The sequence below is a fragment of the Oncorhynchus gorbuscha genome, linkage group LG05, assembly GCF_021184085.1.
Source record: "Oncorhynchus gorbuscha isolate QuinsamMale2020 ecotype Even-year linkage group LG05, OgorEven_v1.0, whole genome shotgun sequence".
Lineage (NCBI taxonomy): Eukaryota > Metazoa > Chordata > Actinopteri > Salmoniformes > Salmonidae > Oncorhynchus > Oncorhynchus gorbuscha.
In genome coordinates, this window is record NC_060177.1 from 47,460,492 (window position 1) to 47,487,428 (window position 26,937).

The 26,937-nt window shown below is 43.6% G+C and overlaps 1 protein-coding gene across 2 annotated transcripts; it reads left to right on the top strand.

The window, feature by feature from the left end:
* Window positions 1-26,138, top strand: LOC124035982 (mitogen-activated protein kinase 4-like). 2 transcript variants are annotated; one of them, XM_046350002.1, is made up of 7 exons: window positions 1-377; window positions 2,188-2,619; window positions 2,867-3,455; window positions 18,962-19,106; window positions 20,044-20,211; window positions 20,438-20,651; window positions 23,742-26,138. In XM_046350002.1, exons 3-7 carry the CDS (start codon window positions 2,913-2,915, stop codon window positions 24,655-24,657), a joined length of 1,986 nt encoding a protein of 661 aa, XP_046205958.1. In that variant the 5' UTR covers window positions 1-377; window positions 2,188-2,619; window positions 2,867-2,912; the 3' UTR covers window positions 24,658-26,138. The 2 variants fall into 2 exon arrangements, with proteins under 2 accessions (XP_046205958.1, XP_046205959.1); XM_046350003.1 differs by lacking the exon at window positions 20,438-20,651 and having other exon boundaries at window positions 23,742-23,987.
* The last annotated feature ends 799 nt before the right edge of the window (window positions 26,139-26,937 follow it).

A 26,937-nucleotide genomic window follows, 5' to 3' on the forward strand; every position in this document is an offset into this window, starting at 1 on the left:
GACAGCTGCGAATGTGACGTCATACCGGGGGGCGCCGTGGTGGAGTTTGTGTTTTAGAAGAGGTTGCAACGCTCGGTGTGGGAAGTATCGAAAGGAAGAGAGCAGCACTCAATAATTCATAGTGTAGCTTTCACCAGCATGTGCGCAGACTACCGGAACAGATATCCTCGTATCCTATTCCTAAATAAATACTTTTTTTGCAATTAGCGGATACCTACAGTAACCACAATCTTGGGCACAGTCCCGCTGACCGATTCCATACTTTCTTTTTGACAGTCAAATAGACTAGGATTATTGTCGAAAACACGCATAGATTATTTTTTCCCTTCCCATCTCTTGCGACAGTCTGCGATGTTCATCCTAGCATATGCTGTGTGGTGAGTGCTCTCGCTGTGTTGTGATATCTTGCTTGTGCCTTTCTAGTTTTCAATGGATGGGCCGATAGATAAAGATAACGCTACGCTCGCTGAGCAAAAGGCTGGCCACTGGCCATGTTCATCAGAGGTTTTCACGTCCCAAGACATTTGGGAATGACACTTTTACTGAATCTTTTCTTTTCACCTTTCGAGGTTTTGAATGTTTCTTGTTGCGATAAGGGCGTTACACTGTAGCCGCCACCTGCACACACAATGATGCATTGTGCTACAGTAGCCTAGCCTATAACCACCGAAAATACACTACATGACCAAAAGTATGTGGACACCTGCTCGTCGAACATCTCATTCCAAAATGGACATTGATAGGCAGTTGGTCTCCCATTTGCTGCCAACAGCTTCCACTCTTCTGGGAAGGCTTTCCACTAAATATTGGATCATTGCTGCGGGGACTTGCTTCCGTTCAGCCACAAGAGTATTAGTGAGGTTGGGCACTGATGTTGGGCAATTAGGCCTGGCTCACAGTCGGTTCCAATTCATCCCAAAAGGTGTTTGATGGAGTTGAGGTCATTTCTGTATGGACCTGGCATTGTGCACGGGGGCGTTGTCATACTGAAACAGTAAAGGGGCTTACCCAAACTGTTGCCATAAAGTTGGTAGCACAGAATCGTCTAGAATGAACTAAGGGGCTTAGCCCGAACCATGAAAAACTGCCACAGACCATTATTCCTCGCCCATCAAACTTTATAGTTGGCGCTATGCATTGGGGCAGGTAGCGTTCTTCTGGCATCCACCAAACCAGATTCGTCCATCAGACTGCCAGATGGTGAAACGTGATCCTTCACTCCAGAGAATGCGTTTCCACTGCTCCAGAGACCAATGGCTGCGAGCTTTACACCACTCCAGCCGATGCTTGGCATTGCGGCATGGTAATCTTAGGCTTGTGTGCGGCTGCTCGGCCATGGAAACATATTCCATGAAGCTCCCGATGAACAGTTGTTGTGCCGATGTTGCTTCCAGAGGGAAGTTTGGAACTCTGTAGTGGAACTCCGGTTGCAACACTGAGTGTTGCAACCGGTGACAGACAATTTTGTTACGTGCTTCAGCACTTGACGGTCCCGTTCTGTGAGCTTGTGTGGCCTACCACTTTGAGGCTGAGCCGTTGTTGCTCCTAGATGTTTCCACTTCACAATAACAGCACTTACAGTTGACCGGGGCAGCTATAGCAGGGCAGAAATTTGACAAACTGACGGTGCCACATTGAAAGTCACTGAGTTCTTCAGTAAAGCCATTCTACTGCCAATGTTTGTCTATGGAGATTGCATGGCTGTATGCTTTATACACCTGTCAGCAACGGGTGTGGCGGAAATAGCTGAATCCACTAATTTGAAGGGATGTCCACATACTTTTGTGTCTGTCTGTTATTGTGCTGTGATATTTGTACCCCAGTAATTGACTAGTACAGCTTGTTATAATTATATATCTAACCATTAATTCATTTTAATGTTAAAAATAGTCATTAGAATGTGGTGATGTCTAGATTGTTCTTCCACTAGACTATGGTATGCAATAGAGGGGCTCTGACATCCCATATAAGCATCAGGTAGGCCTATACATAAGCTATGCTATCTTTTCCTTGCATCTATTATATTAGGTATGGATAACATGACACCAAGTAGGAGTTCTGTGTGAATGAGAGGCAAAAAAAGTGAATTGTGTGTTATCACCATGCAGTCCACATTAAAATGCAGCAGGTAGGATATCATCTTTGTATTTCATGCATAACTTGCTTCATCTCCCCCCTCTGTCGCAGAAGCTGCAGGTGGCAAACGGCAGTATCCAGAGTCCAGGGGGAGGCAGGGCCAGGCTACAGCTCTAGCCACAGGCTGAGGGATTCCATGGACACTCGTTAACTCAATGCCACAAAACCGGGATTGAGTGGGAAGTTTGGGAATATCGGCCAGGGGAGGACTGAGTGGGCGGGTCACTAACGGACTGATAGACTGCTATGGAAGGAGCGAGATCCACTAGAATCTCTGTGAATGTAACTCTCGGCTCATTTCCCCAGGGGGAGTTGAGCTGGGATCGCTCAGCTAGGATTAGAAACCAGTGCCGAGTGTCTGCCTCTGCCATCCCTTGCTTCTATCTGTAGCAGGCACAGTTGGGGCGTTGCTATGGAAACACTTGCCCTGCACCGGGGTGTAGAGTTGTCTCATCACTTGCTCTACTATCTCTGATACCTGAGGTAGATGGAACAAGCTTGACTACTGTTCACGTTGTTATATTCACTTTGTTGAAGAGTGAAACACTTGAAATTCTATGGAGCCTATTCCAGGAAAAGCAATCAAATCCATGCATGTTGATCTCTGCTATTATAAAACACATTTCTATTTGAAATAATGACCATTTTACAGATGGGGTTATTTACTTATGTTTATGTATGACTCTAGTTCCTTTTATTTACTTTGTCAAACCATTTACCATCCTTTCAGATTTTTTTACCTCATCATGGAATAACTGGTGGAGGTCACAGGAGCCATGGCCAAACAGGACTCCCCACTGTTCCTCCACGGCTTTGACCTGGGGGATATCTTCATAGACCCCCAGCCCCTGGGCAGCGGGACCACTGGTCTGGTTCTGTCCGCTGTGGACAAGCGCAGCGGCCAACGGGTGGCTGTGAAGAAGCTGGTGATGCGTGACGCGGTCAGCGTGAAGCACGCCCTGCGGGAGGTCAAGATCACGCGCCGCCTGCAGCACGAGAACGTGGTGCGCGTGCACGAGGTGTTGGGCCCCTATGGCCGCCCACTTCATCACGACCCAGCCCAGCTGAGCGCCCTGTACATTGTCCAGGAGTGCATGGAGATGGACCTAGCTCACCTGCTAGAGCAGGGGCCACTTCCTAGCGGGCACACCACTCTGCTCTTCTACCAGCTCCTTCGAGGACTTAAGTTCATCCACTCAGCCAACGTGCTGCACCGCGACCTCAAACCAGCCAACATCTTCCTCAACACAGACCAGTTACTGCTCAAGATCGGCGACTTTGGCCTGGCCAGAATCGTTGACCCACACTACTCCCATAAGGTGAGACTATAGTTAAAGTGGGCTGCAGTTAGAAGGGAACAGCGTTCTGGTCTAGGATCAGGTCCCAGCTGTCCGTGTTGTATTCATTATCTGAAATGCAAAATGTATCCTAGATCAGCACTCTTAAGACGCTTCATGAGTCAGGGCCCAGGATTTTTTCCTAACCATGTGACCTGACCAGAAAAAGCGTAGTCCTTAGTGCTAGGGAAAAACTCCTGTCCTACATGTAAGGCGGAGACATAAAAAAACGACAATTGTATTGTACTGCATTTCCAAACGATACAGCATTCTACCCATATTAAGATGCCTCTTTGTGCATGTTTCTGCGTGGTCGTGGTGCGTGTATGAATATATCCTTGCACCAAGTCACATGCATCAACTCTGTTGCCTTGTGTAGACTTTGATGATTCTCTGCTTTGCATCAATGGAAATGACTGCATTATCGTCCGTCTATAGCTAGTGCTAGAGACGCGCTTTCATAACCTAACCCGATCTAAGTTACCCAGTAATCAAATTGAATGATTTCCCTGTCTGTTTTGTTTTTGGGATAAGCATTCTGGGAGATTAATGTGACAATGGACTGATTTATTGTACTGCTTTATTATTGTGGTGGAACACTGTAACACTAGTAGCCCAGCGAGGGCCCAGTGGAAGAGGAGCTTTGTCCTGGCCGGGCCCAGACCCAGAGATCTGATCTCGGGGCAGCACGGTGTAGACAAGGGAAAGAGATGGCTCAGGCTGTGAGCAGGAGTGTAGCCAAAATACCAATGGGCAGTGCTGTGCTCTGCGTGAAGTCGAGAGGGGAAAAAAAGCATCTATGCTGCTCTTACGCAGTGGATTGTGCATAGTTGGGCTGAGACAGGCCAGCTATAGAGTATTCTGTGTGTCAACTACACATCTGGCCTCCCTTACCCATCATCAGAGTATGGAAGAAATGTGTTAGTTGCAACAGCTGACTTGGACATCAAACCTTCACGCCTTTGTCAGGATAAAAATCAGGTTGTATGGATGCTAGAGTGAAAAGAAGGAATAACCTGGGATGATTCCTATTAGGAAGCAGGAAAAAAACCTTGTATGTCTCTCCTCTGAATCAACACAGGCCTGTCAGAGGAGTTCAGAGTAGCTATGTGAATAGACCTTGTTCGGACATGAGGGAACGAGGGGAGGCTGAATGGAACAGGAAGAGCAAGGTTGTGTTCCAAATGGCATCCCAATACCTACATAGTGCCCTTTGGATCCTGGTCCAAAGTAATGCACTGTATAGGGAATGGGGTGTCATTTGGGACACAACTTTGTTCTCCCTGTTCCATTCAGCCTGCCCTCGTTCCCTCATGTCCAAACGTCTATTCACATACATTGCATTCGGAAAGTATTCAGACCCTTTGCTTTGAGACTCGAAATTGAGCTCAGGTGCATCCTGTTTCCTTTGATCATCCTTGAGATGTTTCTACAACTTGACTGGAGTCCACCTGTGGCAAATTCAATTGGTTGGACATGATTTGGAAAGGAGCACGCCTGTCTACACAGTGCCTCGCAAAAGTATTCACCCCCCTTGGCATTTTTCCTATTTTGTTTCCTTACAACCTGGAATTAAAATATATTTTGGGGGGGTTTGTAATCATTTCATTTACACAACATTCCTACCACTTTGAAGATGCTAAATATTTGTTATTGTGAAACAAACAATAAATAAGACAAAAACAAAGTGAATACTTTGTAGAGCCACCTTTTGCAGCAATTACAGCTCATTGGATATGTCTCTATAAGCTTGACACATCTAGCCACTGGGATTTTTGATGGATGGTTTCATGCTGGTGTACAGCAATATTTAAGTCATACCACAGATTTTCAAATGGATTGAGGTCTGGGCTTTGACTAGACCATTCCAAGACATTTAAATGATTCCCCTTAAATCCCTCGAGTGTTGCAGCACTCCACCAATCAGGCCGTTATGATAGAGTAGCCAGACTGAAGCCACTCCTCAGTAAAAGGCACATGACAGCCCACTTGGAACTTGCCAAAAGGCACAAAGACTCTCAGACCATGAGAAACAAGATTCTCTGGTCTGATGAAACCAAGATTGAACTCTTTGGCCTGAATGCCAAGCATCACGTCTGGAGGAAACCTGGCACCATCTCTACTGTGAAGCATGGTGGTGGTGGTAGCATCATGCTGTGGGGATGTTTTTCAGAGGCAGGGACTGGGAGACTCGTCAGGATCGAGGGACAGATGAACAGAGCAAAGTACAGAGAGATCCTTGATTACAACCTGCTCCAGAGCACTCAGGACCTCAGACTAGAGGTCGACCGATTTATGATTTTTCAACACGATACCGATTAATCTGCCAATTTTTATTTATTTATTTGTAATAATGACAATTATAACAATACTGAATGAACACTTATTTTAACTTAATATAATACAGTACATCAATAAAATCAATTTAGCGTCAAGTAAATAATGAAACATCTTCAATTTGGTTTCAATAATGCAAAAACAAAGTGTTGGAGAAGAAAGTATAAAAGTGCAATATGTGCTATGTAAGAAAGCTAACGTTTCAGTTCCTTGCTCAGGACATAAGAACATATCAAATCAAATTTATTTACATAGCCCTTCGTACATCAGCTAATATCTCAAAGTGCTGTACAGAAACCCAGCCTAAAACCCCTAACAGCAAGCAATGCAGGTGTAGAAGCACGGTGGCTAGGAAAAACTCCCTAGAAAGGCCAAAACCTACCAGGCTATGTGGGGTGGCCAGTCCTCTTCTGGCTGTGCCGAGTGGAGATTATAACAGAACATGGCCAAGATGTTCAAATGTTCAGAAATGACCAGCATGGTCCAATAATAAGGCAGAACAGTTGAATCTGGAGCATCAGCAAGGCCAGGTGGACTGGGGACAGCAAGGAGTCATCATGTCAGGTAGTCCTGAGGCATGGTCCTAGGGCTCAGGTCCTCCGAGAGAGGGAAAGAAAGAGAGAATTAGAGAGAGCACACAAATTCACACAGGACACCAAATAGGACAGGAGAAGTACTCCAGATATAACAAACTGACCCTAGCCCCCCGACACATAAACTACTGCAGCATAAATACTGGAGGCTGAGACAGGAGGGGTCAGGAGACACTGTGGCCCCATCCGAGGACACCCCCGGACAGGGCCAAACAGGAAGGATATAACCCCACCCACTTTGCCAAAGCACAGCCCCCACACCACTAGAGGGATATTTTCAACCACCAACTTACCATCCTGAGACAAGGCCGAGTATAGCCCACAAAGATCTCTGCCACGGCACAACCCAAGGGGGGTTGTGAAAGCTGGTGGTTCCTTTTAACACGAGTCTTCAATATTCCCAGGTAAGAAGTTTTAGGTTGTAGTTATTATAAGACTATTTCCCTCTATGATTTGTATTTCATTAACCTTTGACTATTGGATGTTCTTATAGGCACTTTAGTATTGCCAGTGTAACAGTATAGCTTCCGTCCTTCTCCTCACTCCTCCCTGGGCTCGAACCAGCAACACAACGACAACAGCCACCATCGAAGCAGCGTTACCCATGCAGAGCAAGGGAAACAACCACCCCAAGGCTCAGAGCGAGTGACGTTTGAAACGCAATTAGCGCGCACTAACTAGCTAGCCATTTCACTTTGGTTACACCAACCTCATCTCGGGAGTTGATAGGCTTAGAGTCATAAACAGCGCAATGCTTGACGCACAACGAAGAGCTGCTGGCAAAACGCACGAAAGTGCTGTTTGAATGAATGTTTACGCGCCTGCTTCTGCCTACCACCGCTCAGTCAGATACTTAGATACTTGTATAGATACTCAGTCAGATTATATGTAACGCAGGACACGCTAGATCATATTTAGTAATATCATCAACCATGTGTAGTTAACTAGTGATTGATGATGGTTTTTTATAAGATAAGTTTAATGCTAGCTAGCAACTTACCTTGGCTTACTGCATTCGCGTAACAGGCAGTCTCCTTGTGGAATGCAACGAGAGAGGCAGGTCGTTATTGCTTTGGACTAGTTATCTGTAAGGTTGGATCCCCCGAGCTGATGAGGTGAAAATCTTTCGTTCTGCCCCTGAACAAGGCAGTTAACCTACCGTTCCTAACCCGTCATTGAAAATAAGAATGTGTTCTTAACTGACTTGCCTAGTTAAATAAAGGTATATAAAAATATATATATTTTTTTAAAATCTGTGCCCAAAAATACAGATTTCCGATTTGTTATGAAAACTTGAAATCGCCCCTAATTAATCGGCCATTCCGGTTAATCGGTCGACCTCTACCTCAGACTGGGGCGAGAGTTCACCTTCCAACAGGACAACAACCCTAAGCACACAGCCAAGACAACACATGAGTGGCTTCGGGACAAGTCTCTGAATGTCCCTGAGTGGCCCAGCCAGAGCCCGGACTTGAACCCGATCTAACATCTCTGGAGAGACCTGAAAATAGCTGTGCGGCGACGCTCCCCATCCAACCTGACAGAGCTTGAAAGGCTCTGCAGAGAAGAATGGGATAAACTCCCCAAATACAAGTGTGTCAAGCTTGTAGCGTCATACACAAGAAGATTCTAGGCTGTAATCGCTGCCAAAGGTACTTCAACAAAGTACTGAGTAAAAGTATGAATACTTATGTAAATGTGATTTCAAATTTTGCAAAGATTTCAAAAAATAAAAGTGGTTTCCTTTTGCTTCATCATTATGGGGTATTGTGTGTAGATTGACGGGAAAAAAATATTTAAAACATTTTAGAATAAGGCTGTAACGTAACAAGATTTGGAAAAAGTCAAGGGGTCTATGCTTTCTGAATGCACCGTAGCTACTCCTCGGTCCAGACAACCATTGTACATAATGTGTACCTAGCTACCTCTCTATTTCTCTGAGTGGAACAGAATGTTCAGCACTGAACTCCGCTGACAGGCCTGTGTTGATTCAGAGGAGAGAGATACAGGGCGTGTCCTAAATGGCACCCTATTCCCTTTGTTAGGTTCTAAACAAACAGTGTCAAACTTCAAACAGATGACGAAGACAAAGCTCAAACCAAGTGTATTCCCCCACTGGGTCAAACAGCTGCAAATACAAAGACATGTTTACACAAACACATATATTTATACCCTCCTACGAGCCGGAGTCAACTCCTTGCACTTCTATACAGCCAATGCATCTCTGTTGCTCGTCAGGAACTTAATTGGTTCCTCTCATTGGTGTAGCCTCCTGCTAGAACATACATGGGTGTGGAAATGTATGTGTGTGACAGGACTGACTATTTCTCCTCACAGCATCTGTCCTGACCTTGGCCCAAATTCCTCACTCCTCCCTACTCCGGCTGTCCTACCTTATCAGACTGAAACCAGATTGTTGCCCCCCCCCTCTTTAGAAGCAATGAGATTTAACAATACCATGTTTTAACAGAATGTAAACTTTCTGCACTCCCCCTTCCTCACTCAGTAACTTTCCATACACCTAGTTCTTATCTCCTCTTCATTGACCCCAACAAATACCTTCATTATACAGTGGGGCAAAAAAGTATTTAGTCAGCCTCCAATTGTGCAAGTTCTCCCACTTATAAAGATGAGAGGCCAGTCATTTTCATCATAGGTACACTTCAACTATGACAGACAAAATGAGAAAAAAAATCTAGAAAATACTAATTTTCCACCATAATTTGCAAATAAATTCATAAAAAATTCTACAATGTGATTTTTCTGGATATTTTTTTTCTCATTTTGGCTGTCATAGTTGAAGTATGATGAAAATTACAGGCCTCATCTTTTTAAGTGGGAGAACTTGCACAATTGGTGGCTGACTAAATACTTTTTTGCCCCAATGTATATGTAAAATAATCAATAAGCTCTTATGTTAACATGAATAAGTGTATTTCAAGCTTAGACTCCCTTCGTTTTTGAATAGTACTCCATCCTGTTCAACATAACTTTGAAATGACTTATAAATGAACATCCTCAGTTGATTTCTATGTTTATACCTCTGAGACTTACGTCCTCTGATTTGTAATCACACTCTTATTCCCCCTCTTGTTGTACAGCTGATAATGACATTCCAGCTGGAGCTTTTGACTTTCTCCATTTCCTCCTTCGGGTTCCTAAGAGAGTTCTAGCGAAAAGACTTAAAGTAAAAGAAAACACAACATGACAGTTATTAGTAATGCGTTAAGCAATGCATAATGATATATGCAAACAAACCAAAAAAAGTTTGATAGCATGACCCACTCTGTCTTAGCCTGGCTTCTTCCAGTGTTCTAAAAAAACTCCTCATGCTTTCACTCAGTCTTCCCCTGTTAGGCCACAGGTTACAAAAGGTGTTCCCACACCATATCATCCTCACTTCAGCCCCCCCACCACCACCACCACCACTAACACTACCCATGATGCATTCTTCAAGATGCTCCGTAGTCCAGTTCCATGCTGTTACTATAGCATCTTTCACTACTACTACTGCTCCTTCAGTTACTGTCCCTACAGCGACTGCCGTGAGAATAGCTATTGCCTGGAATCTGTCTCCTGCTCCTGACCTCCGATTGCCTTTGTGGTTCACCGATGGATCTAGAACTAAATCTTTCGGATACCCCTTACCTGTTTCCCAACTCCTACCAGGTTTCCTAGCCACCACCATCTCCAATGACATCCAATTCTGCTACAGTCGGTATCTGTGAATAATACCTCTACACATCTCTCATCCCAAGGCCGGTCTACACCCTCGTTACTGTGTAGACTTTGGGTCCCAAAGGTTGATAAGCAGCAACCTTCTAACACTTCCCTGTTACCGTCACTCGGTCCCACTGCTGGCGGTTAGGAATTGTGGAGAGATTAGTTGGCATAAAAAAATATTTAAAAACACGTTTTACCCCTTTATCTCCCCAATTTTGTGGTATCCAATTGTCTCATTGCTGCAACTCCCGAATTGCTGCGTCCTCGGAAAAACAACCCAACCAAGCCACACTGCTTCTTGACACAATGCCCACTTAACCCAGAAGCCAGCCGCACCAATGTGTCGGAGGAAACCCTGTGCACCTGGCGACCGTGTTAGCGTGCACTGCACCCGGCCCGCCACAGGAATCACTAGTGCGTGACGGGACAAAGACATCCCTGCTGGCCAAACTCTCCCCTAACCCGGACGACGCTGGGCCAATTGTGTGCCGCCCCATGGGTCTCCCGGTCATGGCCGGCTGCGACATAGCCTGGACTCGAAACCATGAGTCACATGTTTCTTAATCACACTGCTCGAGACGCTATTATCACAGTGAAACTCCCTTCTGGTTAGGTGGCTTCCTGTATACAGGGAACTGTAGCTAGTCTTTCAAGAGTTGTACCTTCCATGAACCCCTCACTAAAAGTTGACAATAGAGTCTGAAATCATACCACTATCTCTGCTACTCCCACCATGATCTGGGTATGCGTGACATTCAACTTGTCTTCATAGTAGTCTCTAAATTGTGCACAGTTAGATTTCCTTTCATCTACTACAAGCTATCCCCTGTATCACTATACACAGAGGAGTGGTATCATTACCCAGAGTTACCCACTTCCTTAATTCATGATCCTCACAAATCTCCGCCCCAGTCATATTCAATTCTACTTTCCCAATTCCCTATAATGTTAACGCCTTGGTTTTTGGGACTTTGGTTTTTGCACTGATAACGGTCCTGCCAGAATCTGAAACTTAAACCCTCATGGAAACATTCTCAGACACAGGCCCCCTATGTACAGTATCAGTGAAAACTTTGGAAACACCCACTCATTCAAGTATTTTTCTTTATTTGTACTATTTTCTACATTGTAGAACAATAGTGAAGACATCAAAAATATGAAATAACACATGGAATCACATAGTAACCCCAAAAAGTGTTAAACAAATCAAAATATATTTTAGATTCTTCAAAGTAGCCACCCTTTGCCTTGAGGACAGCTTTGCACTCTCTTGGCATTCTCTCAACCAGCTTCATGAGGAATGCTTTTCCAACAGTCTTGAAAGAGTTCCCACATATGCTGAGCACTTGTTGGCTGCTTTTCCTTCACTCTGCGGCCCAACTTATCCCAAACCATCTCAATTGGTTTGTGGTCGTGTGATTGTGGAGGCCAGGTCATCCGCTGCAGAACTCCCATCACTCTCCTTCTTGGTCAAATAGCCCTTACACAGCCTAGAGGTGTGTTTTGGGTCATTGTCCTGTTGAAAAACAAATGATAGTCCCACTAAGCGCAACCTAGATGGGATCAAACATCGCTGCAGAATGCTGTGTGCCTTGAATTCTAAATAAATCACTGACAGTGTCACCAGCAAAGCACCATCACACCACCTCCTCCATGCTTCGCGGTGGGAACCACACATGCGGAGATAATCCGTTCACCTACTCTGCGTCTCACAAAGACAGCGGTTGGAACCAAAAATCTCAAATTTGGACTCATCACACAAAGGACAGATTTCCACCCGTCTAATGTCCATTGCTCGTGTTTCTTGGCCCACGCAAGTCTCTTCTTATTTTTGGTGTCCTTTAGTAGTGGTTTCTTTGCAGCAATTCAACAATGAAGGCCTGATTCACGCAGTCTCCTCTAAAAAGTTGATGTTGAGATGTGTCTGTTACTTGAACTCTGAAGCATTTATTTTGGCTGCAATCTGAGGTGCAGTTAACTCAAATGAACTTCTCCTCTGCAGGAGGGAACTCTGAGTCTTCGATTCCTGTGGCGGTCCTCATGAGAGCCAGTTTCATCATAGCGCTTGATGGTTTTTGCGACTGCACTTTAAGATCCTTTCAAAATTCTTTAAATTTTCCGCATTGACACTTTAATTTCTTAAAGTAAGGGAAGGACTGTCGTTTCTCTTTGCTTATTTGAGCTGTTCTTGCCATAATAGGGCTGTCTTCTCGATACCACCCCTTCCTTGTCACAACACAACTGATTTTGCTCAAATGCATTAAGAAGGAAAGAAATTCCACAAATGAACTTTTAACAAGCCACAAAAGTTGATTGAAATGCATTCCAGGTGACTACCTCATGAAGCGGGTTGAGAGAATGCCAAGAGTGTGCAAAGCTGTTATCAAAACAAAGGGTGGCTACTTTGAAGAATCTCAAATATAAAACAAATGTTGATTTGTAAAAAAATAAATAATAATTGGTTACTACGTGATTCCATGTGTTATTTCATAGTTTGGATGTCTTCACTATTATTATACAATGTAGAAAATAGTAAAAATAAAGAAAAACCCTTGAATGAGTAGGTGTGTCCAAACTTTTGACTGGTACTGTACTCCTCCGGCCACAAATACATTTGCACAAAGCACATTCCATCTAACCAATACACGTTAATAACTACTGCTAGTCCACTTATAAACATACTAAAATGGGCTCAAGTCAATTAGTCAGTTTCCAACAATCCTTTATCTGGAACAATGATCACTCACATGTTCTGCGCCACCTAGAAAACATATTGACTTGAACAGTGAAGAGAGAAATCTAGTGCGTTCTTTCATAAAATCTCTCTTGGAGGAAAAGGAAAAGATCAGGTTTCCTGCGAGTAAAACCTCCTTAGACTCGATATGAATTAGTTTCAGAAGCCACCTGCAGGATGAGCAGTACACCCTCCCCTCAATCTGTGCTCTCCTCACAGCTTAGGGGCAGGTCTCTCTCTCCTTCTCGCCTTTCCGAATTATAATTAGAACTATTGATAAATGATCCATCCCAAATTTAGAATGACAGTCCTAAGTGTTTCACACTGAGTCTATAATTTTAAGACCCACAACTTCGCACACACAGACAGACCCTGGCAGAATGTACATTTACAGACAGGAGAAAATATATTTACAGTATGTGCTACTTATATTACCAGCATTAACTTCTCATCACAGCCACCATTTGTCCCCGTCTTAGATTGTTCATGACCGATCACTGTCTCAATTAGAGGTCGACCGAGTATGATTTTTGAACGCTGATATTGATTATTTGGAGGCACAAAAAAGGCTTTAAAAATATATATATATTTGTAATAATGAAAATTACAACAATACTGAATGAACAATGATCACTTTTATTTTAACTTAATATACATAAATAAAATCAATTTAGTCTCAAATAAATAATGAAACATGTTAAATTTGGTTTAAATAATGCAAAAACACAGTGTTGGAGAAGAAAGTAAAAGTGCAATATGTGCCATGTAAACAAGCTAACGTTTAAGTTCCTTGCTCAGAACATGAGAACATATGAAAGCTGGTGGTTCCTTTTAACATCAGTCTTCAATATTCCCAGTTAAGAAGTTTTATGTTGTAGTTATTATAGGACTATTTCTCTCTATACCATTTGTATTTCTTACACCTTTGACTATTGAAAGTTCTTACAGGCACTATAGTATTGCCAGCCTAATCTTAGGAGTTGATAGGCTTGAAGTCATTGCTAAGAGCTGCTGGCAAAACCAGCAAGTGCTGTTTGAATGTATGCTTACGAGCCTGCTGCTGCCCACCACTGCTCAGTCTGGCTGCTCTATCAAATATCAAATCATATACTTAATCATAATAAACACACAGAAATACGAGCCTTAGGTCATTAATATGCTCATATCCGGAAACTATCATTTCAAAAACAAAATGTCTATTCTTTCAGTGAAATTGGAATCGTTCCGTATTTTCTCGAACTGGTGGCAACCCTAAGTCTAAATATTGCTGTTACATTGCACAACCTTCAATGTTATGTCATAATTATGTAAAATTAATTAGTCTTTACACAGTTCGCAACGAGCCAGGCGGCCCAAACTGCTGCATATACCCTGGCTCTGCTTGCACTGAACGCAAGAGAAAGTGACACAATTTCCCTAATTAATATTGCCTGCTAACATGAATTTCTTTTAAATACATATGCAGGTTTAAAACATTATACTTGTATATTGATTTTATGGTTGGGTACATTTGTGCAACAAATGTTTTTTTTTTCTCGAATGCGCTTTTGTTAAATCATCACCCGTTTGGAAAAGTTGATGATAAATTAACAGGCACCGCATTGATTGTATGCAACGCAGGACAAGCTAGTTAACCTAGTAATATCATCAATCATCACATGGTTATGTGTAGTTAACTAGTGATTGCGTGAAGGTGTATTGTTTTTTATAAGATAAGTTTAATGCCCGCATTGCAGCCACAAGGTCCTTTTGACGCTGCACTTGCGTAACAGGTGGTCAGCTTGCCACACAGTTTCCTCATGGATTGCAATGTAATCGGCATCCAAAAAGGCAGATTACCAATTTGTTATGACAACTTGAAATCGGCCCTAATTAATCGGTCGACCTCTAGTTAAACCACTGTTAGTGACTTCCACTGTGGCTGTATTAACCGCACGCACGGCTGCTAAGTGAGTGGAATTAGATTCCACATTCAAACCTCCTGCACTATTTCAACCTAGTGAACATTTTGGTCCACTAACCCCGCAATAGCCGTTTTGATAAATGGGTTTCATTACCTGCCATGAAAGCAGATGTACACATTCTATTATTGTACTCACAAACCCAGTCTTTTTAATTCAGTCTAAGCACATCTCATTTTGGTTTAATTGGTTTTGCTTTTCTGTTGATAGAACGCTGACATCACAACGCTGGTGTATTGATCTATTGAATTTTTGTGCCAACGACACAATAGCATCTCTGAACTCTTTATTAGATTGGTATTTTCCATCAGCAGGGAAAATGCTGACCAATTTTGTCCAGTTTGCTAAATTACTAGAATGCACGTGCACTGCTTTCAGCGCCTCCATGGCTTTGCTGTAGATTTCCTCTTCTATTCCCCCTTTTACGGGAGTGTCAGTGACCACGGATGCCATTTCAAGGGTGGTTATGTCTGCGTCTCTCTCGACGGTGTCCAGGGTGTTTAGATTTCCTCACTCACTGCTCTAATACACGTCCTCTATTAACAATTTTCCAGGGTTGTGATACCCACATCCCCAGAGAGTAGTTAAGGTATTTGTGCCTATTAATTGGTCACGGCACATGATACCTTGTGATAGAACTAATATCGAAACGTCTGCTAATTTACTACTGGAAAATACAGGAGACCTAATGTCTTATACCAGTGTCACAATTTCAGTGGGTTAGAAGTTTACATACATAAAATTGTGCCTTTAAACAGCTTTGTACAATTCCAGAAAAGGATGTCATGGCATTAGAAGCTTCAGATTGGCTAATTGACATCATTTGAGTCAATTGGAGGTGTACCTGTGGATATATTTCAACGCCTACCTTCAAACTCACTACCTCTATGCTTGACATCATGGGAAAATCAAAATAAATCAGCCAAGACCTCAGAAAAAAATGCGGACCTCCACAAGTCTGGTTCATCATTGGGAGAAATTTCCAAGTGCCTGAAGGTACCACGTTTATCTGTACAAACAATAGTATGCAAGTTTAAACACCATGGGACCACGCAGCCGTCACACTGCTCAGGAAGGAGAAGCGTTCTGTCTTTCAGAGATGAATGTACTTTGGTGCGAATCAATCCCAGAACTACAGCAAAGGACCTTGTGAAGATGCTGGAGGAAATAGGTACAAAAGTATCTATATCCACAGTAAAACGAGTCCTATATCGCCATAACCTGAAAGCCGGTCAGCAAGGAAGAAGCCACTGTTTCAAAACCGCCATAAAAAAGCCAGACTATGGTTTGCAACTGCTCATGGGGACAAAGATTGTACTTTTTTGAGAAATGTTCTTTAGTCTGATGAAACAAAAATAGAACTGTTTGGCCATAATGACAATCGTTATGTTTGAAGGAAAAAGGGGGAGGCTTGCAAGCCAAAGAGCAGCATCCCAACCGTGAAGCACGGGGGTGGCAGGATCATGTTGTGGGGGTGCTTTGCTGCAGGAGGGACTGGTGTACTTTGCAAAATAGATGGCATCACGAGGGAGTAAAATTATCTGGATATATTAACTTCTTAAGTTATAGGGGGCAGCATTTTCACTTTTGGATAAATAGCATGCCCAATTTCAACTTCCTGCTACCCATGCCAAGAATATAAGATATGCATATTATTAGTAGATTTGTATAGAACACACTCTGAAGTTTCTAAAACTGTTTGAATCATGTCTGAGTATAACAGAACTTATGTAGCAGGCAAAACTCAGAGGACTAACCGTTCAGAATATTTTGTTTTTTGAGATCTCTGTCTGTTCAGTGATTTTCTCATTGGGAAACAACATTTCTTAGGCACTTGTTTTCAGTTCCTACCACTTCCACTGGATGTCACCAGTCTTTGGAATTTGTTTGAGGTTATTCCTTTGTGCAATGAAGAGTACGGGCATCTAGGAAATGGGTAACACTGTTGAGAGTTGCGCAAGACTTGAAAAGTAGCGTTAGTTTCCTCTTGTCCTCTATTGAAAACAGATAGACCCGTCTTCAATTTGATCGATTTATTAACATTTAAAAATACATAAAGTTGTATTACAAAAGTAGTTTGAAATGTTTTGGCAAAGTTTACAGGCAACTTTTGAGATATTATGTAGTGACGTTGAGCAATTTGGAAGCTGTTTTTTTTTCTGGATCGAACGCGCTAAATAAATTGATATTTTGGATATATATGGACGGAATTAATCGAACCAAATGACTAATTGTGATGTTTATGGAACATATTGGAGTGCCAACAAAAGAAGCTCATCAAAGGTAAGGTATGTTTTATATTTTATTTCTGCGTTTTGTGTAGCGCCTGCAGGGTTGAAATATGCTACTCTTTGTTTACTGTTGTGCTATCATCAGATAATAGCTTCTTATGCTTTCGCCGAAAAGCCTTTTAAAAATCTGACATGTTGGCTGGATTCACAACGAGTGTAGCTTTAATTTAGTATCTTACATGTGTGATTTAATGAAAGTTTGATTTTATATCATTATATTTGAATTTCCCGCCCTGGCTTTTGGCCAAGTGGGACGCAAGCGTCCCCTATATCATAAGAAGTTAAAGCAACATCTCAAGACGTCAGTCAGGAAGTTAAAGCTTGGTCGCAAATGGGTCTTCCAAATAGACAATGACCCCAAGCATACTTCCAAAGTTGTGGCAAAATGGCTTAACTTCTAGTGTCCCACCTCGCCAACAGCCAGTGAAATTGCAGGGCGCCAAATTCAAAACAACATAAATCCCATAAATACAATTCCTCAAACATACAAGCATTTTACACCATTTTAAAGATAAACTTCTTGTAAATCCAGCCACAGTAAATCCGATTTCAAATAGGCTTTACTGCGAAGGCACACCAAACAATTATGTTAGGTCAGCACCTAGTCACAGAAAACTATTCAGCCATTTTCCAGGAGAGGGCTCACAAAAGTCAGAAATAGCGATTAAATTCATCACTAACCTTTGATGATATTCATCAGATGGCACTCACAGGACTTTGTTACACAATAAATGTGTGTTTTGTTCGATAAAGTTAATCTTTGTCCAAAAACCTCATTTGAAATTGGTGTGTTATGTTCAGAAATGCATTATCTCAAACAAACATCCGGTGAAAGTGCAGAGAGCCACATCAAATTACAGAAATACTCATAATAAACATTGATAAAAGATACAAGGGTTATGCATGGAAATATAGATAAACTTATCTTTAATGCAACCGCTGTGTCAGATAAATGTTTGTTTTGTTCGATAAAGTCCATAATTTATGTCCTCCTTTTTGTTCGCCCGTTTAGTTCACAAATCCAAACTCACGAGGCGCGGGCAAGTTCAGGTGAAAGTTCAGATGAGTCCAAAAAGTTATATTACAGTTCGTAGAAACATCTCAAACGATGTATAGAATCAATCTTTAGGATGTTATTATCATAAATCTTCAATGATGTTTCAACCGGACAATTCCTGTCTTTAGAAATTAAAAGGAACGCAGCTACCTCTCACAGCACGCGCATGATTTAGCTCATGGCACTCTGCCAGACACCTGACTCAAACAGCTCTCATTCTCTCCCCATTCACAGTAGAAGCCTGAAACAATGTTGTCATGGGGACATTTCCCATGAAGACGCAGGCTATTTTATGGTTAGGAGTTAGGGGTTAGCGAAGATAAAATTGATTTCCATTCAAAATCCTAAGTCCCCACAATGATAGTAAAGCATAGGCTTTGTGTGGGTGTAAAGGATGTTCTAAATAAAAAAAGACTAGATAAAGTGGTCAAGTCGTGCTATTCTAACGAGATGAAGCCGGTGTGTCATTAGGCAGAATAGTGAAAGATGACCATTTCCAGGAGGAAGGTGCAGGAATACATTTTCACAAACGCTTTTTCTCTGACATTCTGTTCCACCGTACTTAGATATATTTCTCAACATTGTAACTGACATGAAGAAGAATACTGTCTTCTATAAGCCTACCTGTAAAGTGTGAGCGTAAAGAAATGGGGGCAGCTGTAAAAATGCCCTCAAAATATCTTAGCGAAAGAGCCATTAAAAAGTTAGAGAACAAAGTTAGAGAACCTTCTACGTATGAATTTACTTGTTATGCTTACCCTGTGTGTGCTGTCGTCTGTGTGTATTGGCCAGGGCTACCTGTCAGAGGGCTTGGTGACTAAATGGTATCGGTCTCCACGCCTGTTGCTCTCTCCCAACAACTACACCAAGGCCATTGATATGTGGTCAGCTGGCTGCATCCTCGCAGAGATGCTAACAGGACGCATGCTCTTTGCAGGTAAGAGGTCTATTGAGGTGGAGAGGTGTGGGTATGAATATGATATGAGAGATATGGATTTAATGATTCAGATAAACTGGGTTGTGCCCATTTTGTTTTTAATGCTGTTGGGCAGTAGTCTATTTGTCTGTCCAGGATCTTTTTGATGTAGTGAAGAGATAGTATACTTTGTTTACTGGGATGCATAATACAGACATGTCCATTTGCCTGTCTGTTCTCTATCAGACCTGCTTAACAGTGTCAATAAGTGTAATTATTAGAAGCAAAATGATATGGCGTGTCTTCCAAATGGCACCCTACTTCCTATGTAGTGCTCACATTCTTTTACCAAGGCCCATAGGGCTTTGGTTAAAAGTAGTGCACTATAGGAAATAGGGTGCCAGTTGGGACAGAGCTGAGCTTTTATGTTGTCCCGCAGTGACAGTGTCATTATAACTCCCACTGTTGTTACAATTACACTGGCTGAAGTAAAAAAAACAAAAAACAGATCATTTGGAGACTTGAACAGAAACAAAACAGAAAAAAATGATTTTTGTGCTCGCATTATATAAGCATTTTTAAGGCAGTTTCTTTAGGATTTTGGTGTCATTGTTTAATATCACGTACATATACTTTTATCCAGACCTAATTTATTCAGTATGTGGTCCATGACCTTGTCAGTAGTCATGAGGGCGCAGCTTTTCTCTTCCCAGTAGCCTGCTCCAATACCAGTCTTTAAAAATACTTCTACTAAGTTAACCTCAAAATTTCAACACTAGCCTTTAACAATTTCTTAACTTCTACCACAGAAATACTTTTGGACAGCCTTGTTTTTCTTCATGAAAATGGCCTTTTCTAGTTTTGGAATCATGATTTGATTGATATGCTTCTTTACTCCTGGTACTCTGTGTCTTCCTGGCTGGTTCCTCCTGGCTGGTTCCTCCTGGCTGCTCTGCAGGAGCCCATGAACTGGAACAGATGCAGCTGATCCTGGACACGGTGCCTGTGTTGAGGGAAGAGGACCGCCTGGACCTTCTGCAGGTCATGCCCACTTATGTCAGCCATGACTGGAAGATCAAGAGGTCATTTAGGGAGCTGATCCCTGAGGTGGAGGTGGAGGCGGATGGTGAGCGGGATGGAGGGTGGAGAATTAGATGGAGCCTTTGTTCTCTCTTAAACGATAACTGTTTTATGCTAAAAATCATGAACACACGTGTCTAATTAACTTGTTGCCTACTATTCCCAGAGAAAAAAAGATTTATTCCTGATTCGATATGGCATTACTTGCAGCCACGTATGCACATAATTTGAAACCATTTTCTATTCTCCGTTCACGTCTCTTTCTCCACTAGCCATTGATTTTCTGGAGCGTATCTTGACCTTTAACCCCATGGACCGGCTGACGGCAGAAGCTGCCCTGTCCCATCCCTTCCTGCAGCAGTACTCATTTCCTCAGGACGAGCCCATGTCGCCCCAGCCCTTCCGCATAGAGGACGAGCTGGATGATAGCCTAATCACGGAGCCTGGCCACAGTCACAGCCAGGCCTTTAGCTCTCATTGGGACAGGTGTGTGTCTAGCCTGGTCCCAGATCTGTTTGTGCTGTCATGTCAACTAGCGACAAGGAGTTGACATGATAGCACAAACAGATCTGGGACCAGGCTAGTGTGTGTCAGCCATAGAGATTCATCTAAACTCAGCAAAAAAGGAAACATCCCTTTTTCAGGACCATGTCTTTCAAAGATAATTCATAAAAATCCAAATAACTTCACAGATCTTCATTGTAAAGGGTTTAAACACATGCTTGTTCAATGAACCATAAACAATTAATGAACATGCACCTGTTGTTAAGACACTAACAGCTTACAGACGGTAGGCAATTAAGGTCACAATTATGAAACCTTAGGACACTAAAGAAGCCTTTCTACTGACTCTGGAGGCATGATGACATCAGGACTGCAGATGTGGCCAGGGCAATAAATTGCAATGTCCGTACTGTGAGACGCCTAAGACAGCGCTACAGGGAGACAGGACCATCAGCTGATCGTCCTGGCAGTGACAGACCACGTGTAACAACACCTGCACAGGATCGGTACATCCGAACATCACACCTGCGGGACAGGTACAGGATGGCAACAAAAACTGCCCGAGTTACACCAGGAATGCACAATCCCTCCATCAGTGCTCAGACTGTCCGCAATAGGCTGTGAGAAGCTGGACTGAGGGCTTGTAGGCAGGTCCTCACAGAGATCACTGGCAACAACGTCGCCTATAGGCACAAACCCACCGTTGCTGGACCAGACAGGACTGGCAAAAAGTGCTCTTCACTGACGAGTCATGGTTTTGTCTCACCAGGGGTGATAGTCAGATTTGCGTTTATCGTCGAAGGAATGAGCGTTACACCGAGGCCTATTCTGGAGCTGGATCGATTTGGAGATGGAGGGTCCGTCATGGTCTGGAGCGATGTGTCACAGCATCATTGATTGGACTGAACTTGTTGTCATTGCAGGCAATCTCAACGCTGTGCGTTACAGGGAAGACATCCTCCTCCCTCATCCTCCTCCCCTGCCTGCAGGCTCATCCTGACATGACCCTCCAGCAATGCCACCTGCTTGTTTTGTGCGTGATTTCCTGCAAGACAGGAATGTCAGCCATGGCCAGCGAAGTGCCCGGATCTCAATCCCATTGAGCACGTCTGGGACCTGTTGGATCGGAGGGTGAGGGCTAGGGCCATTCCCCCCAGAAATGTCCTGGATCTTGCAGGTGCCTTGAAGGAAGAGTGGGGTAACATCTCACAGCAAGAACTGGCAAATCTGGTGCAGTCCATGAGGAGGAGATGTACTGCAGTACTTAATGCAGCTGGTGGCCACACCAGATACTGACTGTTACTTTTTATTTTTTATTATTTTTATCCCTTTTTCTCCCCAATTTCGTGGTATCCAATTGTCTCCCATACAGGCTCGGGAGAGACAAAGGTTGAAAGTAATGCGTCCGCCGATACACAACCCAACCAAGCCGCACTGCTTCTTAATACAGTGCGCAACCAACCCGGAAGCCAGCCGCACCAATGTGTCAGAGGAAACACTGTGCACCTGGCAACCTTGGTTAGCACGCACTGATGAGACAAGGACATCCCTACTGGCCAAGCCCTCCCTAACCTGGACGATGCTAGGTCAATTGTGCGTCGCCCCACGGACCTCCCGGTTGCGGTCATAGTACATTAAACAAAAATAGAAACGCAACCTGCAACAATTTCACTGATTTTACTGAGTTACATACAGATCATGTAAGAAAATCAGCCAATTTAAATAAATAAATTCAGCCCCAATCTATGGTTTTCACATGACTGTGAATACAGATATGCATCTGTTGGATACATTAAAAAGAAAAAATCTGATCCACGCCCCTGTCAGTATCTGGTGTGACCACCATTGCCTCTTGCAGTGCGACACATCTCCTTTGCATATAGTTGATCAGGCTGTTGATTTTGGCCTGTGGAATGTCCCACTCCTCTTCAATGGCTGTGTGAAGTTGCTGGGTATTGGCGGGAACTGCAACACGCTGTCGTCCACATTGATCCGAAGCATCCCAAACATGCTCAATGGGTGAAATGTCTGAGTATGCAGGCCATGGAAGAACTGCTCGCCCACACGACGCCATGCACGGTCTGCCATCTGCCCAGTACAGTTGAATCTGGTATTCAGCCGTGAAGAGCACACTTGTCCAACATGCCAATGGCCATCGAAGGTGCGCATTTGCCGACAGAAGGCGGTTACGACGCAGAACTGCAGCCAGGTCAAGCATGCAGATGAGTTTCCCCGAGACGGTTTCTGGCCATTTGTGCACAGACAATCCCGCAGGTAAAGAAGCCGGGTGTGGAGCTCCTGGGCTGGCGTGGTACATGTGGTCTGTGGTTGAGTCCGGTTGGACGCACTGCCAAATTATCTAAAACAATATAGGCGGCTCATGGTAGAGAAATTAAAATTTGATTATCTTGCAACAGCTCTGGTAGACATTCCTGCAGTCAGCATGCCAATTGCACATCTGTGGCATTGTGTTGTGTGACAAAACTGCACATTTTAGGGTGGCCTTTTATTGTCCCCAGGACAAGGTGCACCTTTGTAATGATCATGCTATTTAATCCGCTTCTTGAAATGCCACACCTGTCAAGTGGATGGAATATCTTGGCAAAGGAGAAATGCTCACTAACAGGGATGTAAACAAAATTGCGCACAAAATGAGAGAAATAAGCCTTTTGTGCATATGGAACATTTCTGGGATTTTTTATTTCAGCTCATGAAGCACGGGACCAGTAGTTTACATATTGAGTTTTATATTTTTGTTCAATATAAGTTGTAGTGTCTACCAGGTGGTTTCAGTTTCGTATTAATTTATCTTTCATTGTGTGTGTGTGTGTGTGTGTGTGTGTGTGTGTGTGTGTGTGTGTGTGTGTGTGTGTGTGTGTGTGTGTGTGTGTGTGTGTGTGTGTGTGTGTGTGTGTGTGTGTGTGTGTGTGTGTGTGTGTGTGTGTGTGTGTGTGTAGACAAATTAGGAGCAAATGTAACGGGTATAAAGACAACAAATATTTACTTCACAACAATAGATCGAAATGGCAACTTAATTGTTTCATTGACAAGCACTTTGTTTCCACTGTGCAGGTATGAGACCAGCCTGTCATCAGACTTGTGCTGGCAGCAGCAGGGTGGGTGTCAGTGCTTGCCTGGGGTCTCGGAGGTGGTTGACCCAGAGGAGGAGGAGGTCCTGAGGGATCCCAAGGCAGGCTCTAACCCCTTGTTGGAGGAGGCCCAGGTGGACCCTCGCAAGTATTCCCACAGCAGCTCTGCCGAGCGCTTCCTGGACCACTCCCACTCCTCTCTGGAGCGTGCTTGTGGGGGCGGGGCCTATACTGAGCTGGACTGTGACCGTTCCTGTGACTACAAAGTGGGCTCTCCTTCCTATCTCGATAAGATTGCGTGGAGGGAAGACAAACCGCAGCACTACTCCGAGCCCAAACTGATCCTGGACCTGTCTCACTGGAAGAGGAACAGACAGGTGCCTGAGCCTAGAGGGGCCAGTTTGGAGGAGCTGCCTGTCGAGGAGCTGCCTGGGGACCTGTTCCAGGAGATATCTCGGTGGGTAGAGAGCACTCAGTCTCTCCTCCACTCTCCCAGCCTGCCCCAGGAACCCCTGCCCTACTCCAGTTCACCCCCGCTGCCCCTCTCTCCCACTTCCCTCCCCGCTCACCTCTTCCACTGCTGTTCGCCGGCTGTACGGCCCTCAGCTGGACTGGACGAGGATGACACACTCAGCCCACCTGCCTCATCCCGCTCTCCTCCCTCTCTGTTGCCCTCTTCTCCTCCGATTCCTTCGCCAATCCATGAGCGCCTCCAGATGCCTCCCTCCAAGGGGCAAGGGGGCCCGTTTGACCTGGATGTGTTCATCACAGCCCTGAAGCGGTGTGGTCAGAATGAGGACCTCGGTGGAAACCCAGACGGGGCCAAACAGGCCAACATCAATGGCGTATCCAGGCTTCCAGAGCGCAGACCGCCCCCACGTCAGACTCCCAACTCCTGAAAGGAGCTGGGGTCCAGGGCTAACGCAGAGAGCACTGGTAGACTGAATAGTGAACGCATGTAGAAGGGGGAAAAAAGGAAGTTGCACATGATTTAATGGGTACAGTTCTTTTTTTCTTTACCCATAAATCATTGGTGTGTGCGACTTTCTTTCATAAGTAAGCGTTGCCTTGACACTAACCCTGCTCACTTAAACTAGCGGTGCTGCTCCTTTGTTCAGAGCTGCTTTTACTGTATGTTACAAGAATAAGAGGAGAGTGAGGTGTGGGTCAAGTTCCATTTGGTACTGTATGAACAACGTAAGCTTCGGGTGGTTTTGCTACTGCATACAGTATGTCAGCGTGGTCACTGCTGTAAATGAATGTACGTTGTACAGTATCTAACCGAAAGGCCTGTTGCATCAATGCAGCGACGTGTACTCATTACAAGAATGCCTGCAAAATGATCAACATTTGGTTGGAGAGAGGAACTCCTGGGTATTCCATAGCAAAATAGGTTGAAGAGAAAGCAAATCAGCTATTTATGTTGAAATTACTATTTTTTTTTGTTCTTTTTTGTTGTTGTTGAGAGCCCTCTTATGATGATGCCCTTTTAGGGTAAGAGCAGTTTGAAAAGACCACCTGAAAGAGTTCCAAACCTCTCTGCCAATAACAACTAGTTTCCAGTTTTCCCCTCCCCACTACCAGACAGTCTAGCACAATTCTTGCTAAGAAGCTACCGTTGTTTTTTTCAATTAAAAATGGTCAGAAAATAAATCACAGTAAGGACCCTTAATTGTTACCCAGATAAACATGGCTGCATTGGACCTTTATAAGGTTCCGTTTGGGACGTAGCCCTCGTCTCATGCTTTTTACCATTGTTCCTACTAGTCAATGACGGCGAACGTTCCAAAATGTCACAATGATATTATACTCTTGAGTCATGAGCAATTCATCTCATTGCACAATATCACCTGGCGTTCTAAAGGGGACACAATAAGCGAGCATCGTCAAGTCTGGAAAATGCAGGGTGCAAACTGTTGTTTTCAGAGCAGTGCATTGTCATTTTAACATACAATAAAAAAGCACATTGGACAGACACTGCCAGGGACCAGGTTCTTAAAGGCCAACTAGGCTTCATGTGCAGTGTCAGATGTTATCTGGGCAAGTACATGTTATTTTATTGGTAAAATAGGAGTCCGCAATAATATCAGAAATATCTTATTAGATCCGATGTGCTTGTTGAGACGGAATTATGTTCCTTTTAGTCTGGGAATCGGGTTATGAATGTGCCTCAGAATAGGCCTACAGGCTTTTGCAGACCCAAATAGGCCTAGGCTTCCAGCTCGCTGAATGTAAATAGTTTTGCATGGCTTGATCCTTGATGAAAACTATCAAATTATTTTAACTATCTTTATTTGAGGATGTTTTGGTTGTATCACATATGGTAGAATCTGCAGCTTTCACAGCTGAAATCAATTTACACGATCCCTTTTGCAGTTCCTCTTTTGCTGATCAACTAAAAATAAAAGTTTACTAAACGTTTTGTGTAGGGTGTTTTTTAAATCCCCTTTTCCTTTGCTGCTGATATCAACATAAATACTCGGTTATGTGCTCCGGGGGATGCAAATATTGGACTGTGACTCAAAGTCAAACATCAACTCTGACTGTGTCCATAAATGACAGTTTCGCAGTATTTCATCAGCTCTGGACTGAAGGTTCCCCTACTTGACTTCCCCTCTCCCTCAATCATAGTGGGTGAAATGCAAAACTGACCCACGGCCCTCATCTATGGGTAACTTTATACACGACACGCAGGTTGAAATATGAAAACAAACTCTGAACCAACTATCTTTATTTGGGGACAGTTCCAAAAGCATTAACCATTTATGGCAATTTAGCTTGCAGTTGCTAGCTAGCTTGCTGTTAACGTTTATATCCCAGGACAAATTAGCTGAGTTATTTTACCTGAAATGCACAAGGTCCTGTACTCTGACAATTAATCCACACATATTTCTAGTCATCTCTCCTCCAGGCTTTTTCTTTTTTGGACTTTATATGGCGATTGGCATATAACTTTCATAGTTAACACGACGACCGACCGAACTCAGTTCATCTTTCAATCACCCACGTGGGTATAACCAATGAGGAGATGTCACGTGGGTATCTGCTTCTATAAACCAATGAGGAGATGGGAGGTGCAGGACTTGCACCGCGTTCAGCGTCACAAATAGAACCGACTTCTATTTTAGTGCTTGGCAATGCAGACGCTCGTGAGCAGTGTGGGTGCAATAATTTAATAA

Excerpts from the sequence above, each read along its gene's own strand:
- LOC124035982 (XM_046350002.1), top strand. The coding sequence starts at position 2,913 with ATGGCCAAACAGGACTCCCCACTGTTCCTCCACGGCTTTGACCTGGGG. Across the intron at positions 19,107-20,043 it reads AGGACGCATGCTCTTTGCAG|GAGCCCATGAACTGGAACAG; the intron begins GTAAGAGGTCTA and ends GCTGCTCTGCAG. Across the intron at positions 20,652-23,741 it reads TTTAGCTCTCATTGGGACAG|GTATGAGACCAGCCTGTCAT; the intron begins GTGTGTGTCTAG and ends TCCACTGTGCAG.